At 56.0% G+C, this 5,432-nt stretch overlaps 1 protein-coding gene across 1 annotated transcript in view; it reads left to right on the top strand.

Annotated features, from left to right (window-relative positions):
• Window positions 1-3,963: 3,963 nt before the first annotated feature.
• The window catches only part of GALR2 (galanin receptor 2), a 2,615-nt gene continuing 1,146 nt past the window's right edge, over window positions 3,964-5,432 (top strand). The window contains exon 1 of the mRNA XM_004709282.2: window positions 3,964-4,325. Within this exon, the coding sequence (XP_004709339.1) occupies window positions 3,964-4,325 (362 nt within the window). The remainder of the gene's footprint in view (window positions 4,326-5,432) is intronic.

Consider the following 5,432-nt stretch of genomic DNA (forward strand, 5'->3'; position numbering starts at 1 on the left):
TCATAAAAGAGATCAAGCTTAGCAGCTAATCCACAGAGAAGACCATATGGCCGGCCCCACTATGAGACATGACATCCCTCACTGACCCATAGCCCTACAGGGGACAACACTGGAGACACAATGAGGGAATTGCTCCCCATCTGATCCCACCACACCGAGGCAGAACACTAAGGGTGTGCAACAAAACAGCGAGGGGAGCAGAGCAACGAAGTCCCCAGGGACTACCACAAATAGACTTTGGGGCCAGGGCTTGGCACCCCATCAGACTCGACCAGAAAACACTCCTAAAAGCCAACAAACAGTCCTTGAACTAAGAAAGAAAAAAAAAGATCAGGCTGACCAGTCAGAGACTGGGAATCCCCTGAGACTAGGACCCTCAGTCAACCTTCAGATGTGGAACCGAACTCATCCCGATGGCTTGGCTCAACTTTCAGCCAAACCAAAGGCAGGCCTGTAAGGGGAGCAATAACGCTGGCAGGACAAGGAGCCATGTGAGAACCAAAGGGCTGCACCGGCCACAGACACGGTTCAGAAGGCTTGGGAAAGAAGAGAAGTGGACAAGGGAAACTCAAGGACATGAAACAAAATCTGGATGAATTGTTCGAGCGGAAGATGTGACTACTTTGTAAACCTTCACCCAATTCACAGTAGTTTAAAGTTTAAAAAGAAATCGCTAAATACAAGTCACAGTCCTTCCAATGGGAAGAAGGCCTTCATGCTCTCTGCTGGCCTGCCCCTCCAGCACTCGGGACACACTCAGGGCTCCATGCCCTCTTCCCTGGATCTGTTTGCTTGCTCACTCACTTCCTTTAAGCTCTTGCTCAAATGTTACCTTCCTAAGGAGGCCTCCTGGTCATCCTGTTTAGAATTGGCCCCTCACCACCATCCCAATACTCCTAAACTCCCTTACTCTGGCCTACTTGCCTCCCTACCCCTGAATACTTAACAATATCCCATAAGTACTTGTCTCGCAAATCCATGAGGTGGAAATGGGGGTGAGGGGGCAGTTCTACGAGGTTCTATGGGGTCACTTATGAGTCAGAATCTACTTGGCAGTGAGTTTGTGTGTTTTTTTGCTTTAACAGATTAATAACTGAATTATGTTTATCACCTGTCTCCCCCACCCGAAGGTCAGCTCCGAGGGGGTCTCTAAAGAGCTGACTGGCACAGCCAAGGATCCAGAATGATGCCTGGTAGAGAATACCCATTGATTCTTGTGTTAGGCTGGGTAGACTAGAGAAACAAATCCAGTGACCCTCATATATATGTGTAAGCGTTTTAGATCAAGAAGTAATTATATATCAAGCAAACGTCCTAGCCCAGTCCAGACCAAGTCCATAAATCCAATATAATTCCGTAAGTCTGATACTAGTCCATACGCCCCTCTTCAGACTCACACAGCCACACGCTACAGTGCAGAAAGCAGGACCATCACAGGCTGGTGAGTGAAAAGCCTTGTGGACCCAATGGAGGTGGCTGCATCTCAGGGCTCAGTTCCCAGTGTGGCTCATAAACAGGGAGGTGAAGCCGAGAGAGAGGGGGAGGTTCCCAGGACCCTCTTTATGAGGAGGTCACGCCCACAAGGAGGCACCAACAGGCTGTGACCTGATTGACAGGCTAGACTCCACCCCTACACTTCAAGTTGACATGAAATTATGTAACGACAATTCTGATTCATGGAGACCCCCTGCACAAGAGTTGCACCGCTTCATAGGCTTTTCAAATTGTTTTTAAAATACTGTCTTTCTGGACTTGGGGTGAATGTTCTCAAAACAAGTGGTTCCCACTGAACAATTTCTAAAATACTGTTCCAGGAGCTCTGGTGGTGTAGTGGGTTACATGGCTGCTAACACCAAGGTCAGCAGTTCAAACCCACCAGCCACTCCGAGGGAGAGAGAGGAGGCTTCCTGCTCCCGTAAACAGTCACAGTCTCAGAGCCCAGAGGGGCCGTTCTCCCCTGTCCTGTAGGGTCGCCGTGAGTCAGCATTGACTCGATGGCAGTGAGTTTGGTTTTCTGGTTCATGCATATTGTCCAGTTGCAGTAGTTACACTTTCCACAGCGTGTTGATATTCTAATGATTTCCATTCAGAGTGTTCCACTGCGAGCTTCCCTGTTCCCCCGGACGTTCTCATCTTTGCTTGAAGGTCAGTGTGGACCCAGAGGCTTTATTTGACTGAATTCTTTGGGGAAGCAGCCTGCCAGACCTCTCTACTGCAGTACTGGGCGGGTTCAAACCCTTGGCCTTTCATTGAGTGGCTGAGTGCAAACTGTTTGTGCACCCAAAGAACAAGGGTTCGGTCTTGAAAGAAGAATTTTATTTGACTGCCATGGAGTCGATGCTGACGCGTCGTGACCCTCTCGGGCCAGGCAGAACTGCCCCTGTGAGTTTCCTTCGAGACTGTAACTGTTGGTGAGAGTAGACAGCCCCGTCGGTCTCCTGTGGAACCGCTGGTGGCTTCACACTGCTGGCCTTGCCACGATGCCCCCCCACCCCCCCCTCCTGTATTAATGGTACTTGCTTCCGACACCAGAACTGGTATCCTCCTGTCCGTGATAGGCAGGGCAGGGGGCGAATGCATTTCCCTACCAAGGGGTGTGAGCGCCAGGCCACCTGAGGGCTGAGTAGTTGTGGAAGGAGGAAAAAACACATTTCAGACTAGGACCCCCAGGGCAGGGGCAGGGGCAGCGAAGCCCAGGTGACAATTTTCAGACCCCTAGAAACAGCCATGCTCGGGTGTCCCACGTCTTGCGTGCCTTAGTGCCACAATGGTTAAGTGCTCAGTGTCCAAGCTCATCAGCCCCCCAGAGGAAAAACACGAGTCATGGGCCCCTGTGAAGCGAACCAGCCATGGCCTCCTGATCGATTCAGAGCGAATCTAGGAGACAGAGCAGCACTAAGCTGTCATCCTTCCAGGAGCTGACCCATAAGTCTTTTCTTCCGCAGAGCCCACGGGTGGGTTCCAACCATGGGCCTCTCCGTTGGCAGCCCAGTGCTTAACCACTGGCCAGCTGGGGCCCCTCCTGGAAGGAGGACAGCCCAGGGAGCACTGTCCTATAGGGTCTCTAGGACTTGGGGTCCACTTGAGGACACACAGCGACACTTCAAACGCAGACACGAACGCTGTGTCGCTGCAGCCTGGACGCCCCCTCCCTGACCATCCAGGACCTGTGCTCTGCAGTCTGTGCTTCTGTCTCTCTCCCAGTTTCCCCCTCTGCAGAGCTCTGGAGGGCGGGGTCAGGACAAAGGAGAGAGGAGGATTCACTCAGATTCTAGCACTTGGTTTTGGGAAGTCCTCCCCCTCCCCTCTTACCAGAGCCCTCGAGGAAAAGCCAGCATCCACGCTCCTGGCCATGGAGTCCGGCTCAGCCGGTTGGTTTCTGAGACTGAAGCCTCATCTTTCTCAGGCAGAACAGCTGGTCCTTTGTAAGGCACTATGCCCCCAGGCATCCCCACAGAGGGCCATCACCTTGTGGGCCACAGGAAACCGGCACCGGCCAGGGACCAGCCCTGACACACAGTAGATGCTCCGTGAGTATTTAGTGCATGAGAATGAAGAGCAAAGCAGTAGTGTGTGTGTGTGTGTGTGGGGGGCGGGGGGGGGACAAACTAAGCCAGTTTCCTCAGAAACTCCCTTGCCCCTTCCCTGACAATGCCCTCTCCATTGAGACCTGGACCAGCACCGGGTCCCAGGGAGAAGGGGAGAGTGGTGGAGCAAACTCCATGGAGCAATCCAGTGCCCCATTCTCCCTGCCTGCCCTTTATCACACACACACTCACCCCTTCCAAGGACTGCAGCTCGCAGGCCACGCTGCTGGCCTGGACAATCCCACTCCTGTCTCGCTCCTCCCCCTGCCCCCTCCACCCCCGCTCCTCTTCGCGCCCCGCGGGCTGTGGCCAGGCGCCTGGGCCGGCAGCTTGTGCTTGCTGAGACCCGGACAGGCCAGGAGCGGGAGCGGGCACCATGAACAGCTCGGGCGCCCGGGGCGTCCAGGACGCCAGTGAGGCGGGCGGCGGCTTGCAGCCCGAGACGGTGGTGGTGCCCACGCTCTTTGCGCTCATCTTCCTGGTGGGCACCGTGGGCAACGCGCTGGTGCTGGCAGTGCTGCTGCGCGGCGGCCAGGCGGTCAGCACCACCAACCTGTTCATCCTCAACCTGGGCGTCGCGGACCTGTGCTTCCTCGTGTGCTGCGTGCCCTTCCAGGCCACCGTCTACACCCTGGACAGCTGGGTGTTTGGCTCGCTGCTCTGCAGGGCCGTGCACTTCCTCATCTTCCTCACCATGTATGCCAGCAGCTTCACCCTGGCTGCTGTCTCCCTGGACAGGTGAGCGGAGGCCAGCAGAGCAGTGGTGGGCCTAGGCAACAAGGAGTGCGGAGCAGGAGGGGCGGCTAAAAAAGCAGAGGGGCCTGGAGGAAGTGAACAAACGTGGGCATCCCGAGAAAGAGGTTAAAATGGGGATTGGGGCCAGCCCGGGAGGTCCCCAGTACAGAGGGTTCCCACCTGCTTCCTCAGGCTGTAAACTGGGGTGGGTAGGAGCCGTACTGACGCAGTGGTTAAGTGCCCAGGTGTTGACCTGAAGGTCGTGGGGTGGAACCCACCAGGCACTTGGCAGGGGAAAGGAATGGCGGTTAGATTTCTTACAAGATTTACAGCCTTGGAAACCCTGTGGGGAGTCCTGCCCTGCCTTATAGGGGCACTATGAGTCAGAAATGACTGGATGGTAGCGGGGACAGGATGTTGGAAGGAGAGGGTGACTGCGTCCCATGAACAGAAAAGGGGGCTGAATTGGCAAGTGATTTGCCCAGAGTCCAGCCAGTCGTTGCGAGGGAGGAGCCAGCCTTGGGTTTTCCACTAGAAACCTCAATCCGGTCACTGCAAGCAGCCTGCTCTGGTCTCCATTGCCAAACTTGAGTCTCTCGCCAAAGCCCAAGGGCTGGGGGAGAGGGCTGCACCCCACCTCCAGACCCGGCTCTGGGGTGTGGAGAAGAGTCGGGCCAGTGGACCCTGGGATCATCCCTCCCCAGCCAGAGCAGAGACATACTTTCTAGAGAGCTCGGGCTCGGGGAGCTTGGAAGAAAGGGAAATCCAGGTCCGACTCCAGTATTCTCCCCCGCTCGCCCGCTCCATCCACTCTTCCTCCAGATCTCGGGGTGGGTGGTGGGTGGGGGGAGCACGGTGAAGGGAGGATACACATTCCTTACTCCCAAGGTCCACTTGAGCACGCAGTGGGTTCAGGGTGCGCTGCTGGGGCCCACCGAGCGATGGCTTCCCTCTGGGGTGCCCCTCGCTGTCCCTTGCCAAGCCGCGCCTCCAGGCGGCCTGCTAGATCTGCAGGGCACTGGCCCAGCCTCCCGTCCCACCCCCCAGCCCCAAGGCCGGTGCCCCCCTCCCCCCTCTGTGGCTTCGGAGTGGCCTCCTTGGTGAAACGTG

This window comes from Echinops telfairi, unplaced genomic scaffold, assembly GCF_000313985.2.
Source record: "Echinops telfairi isolate 266 unplaced genomic scaffold, ASM31398v2 ScPeMD7_7458;HRSCAF=8496, whole genome shotgun sequence".
In the NCBI taxonomy this organism is placed as follows: Eukaryota; Metazoa; Chordata; class Mammalia; order Afrosoricida; family Tenrecidae; genus Echinops; species Echinops telfairi.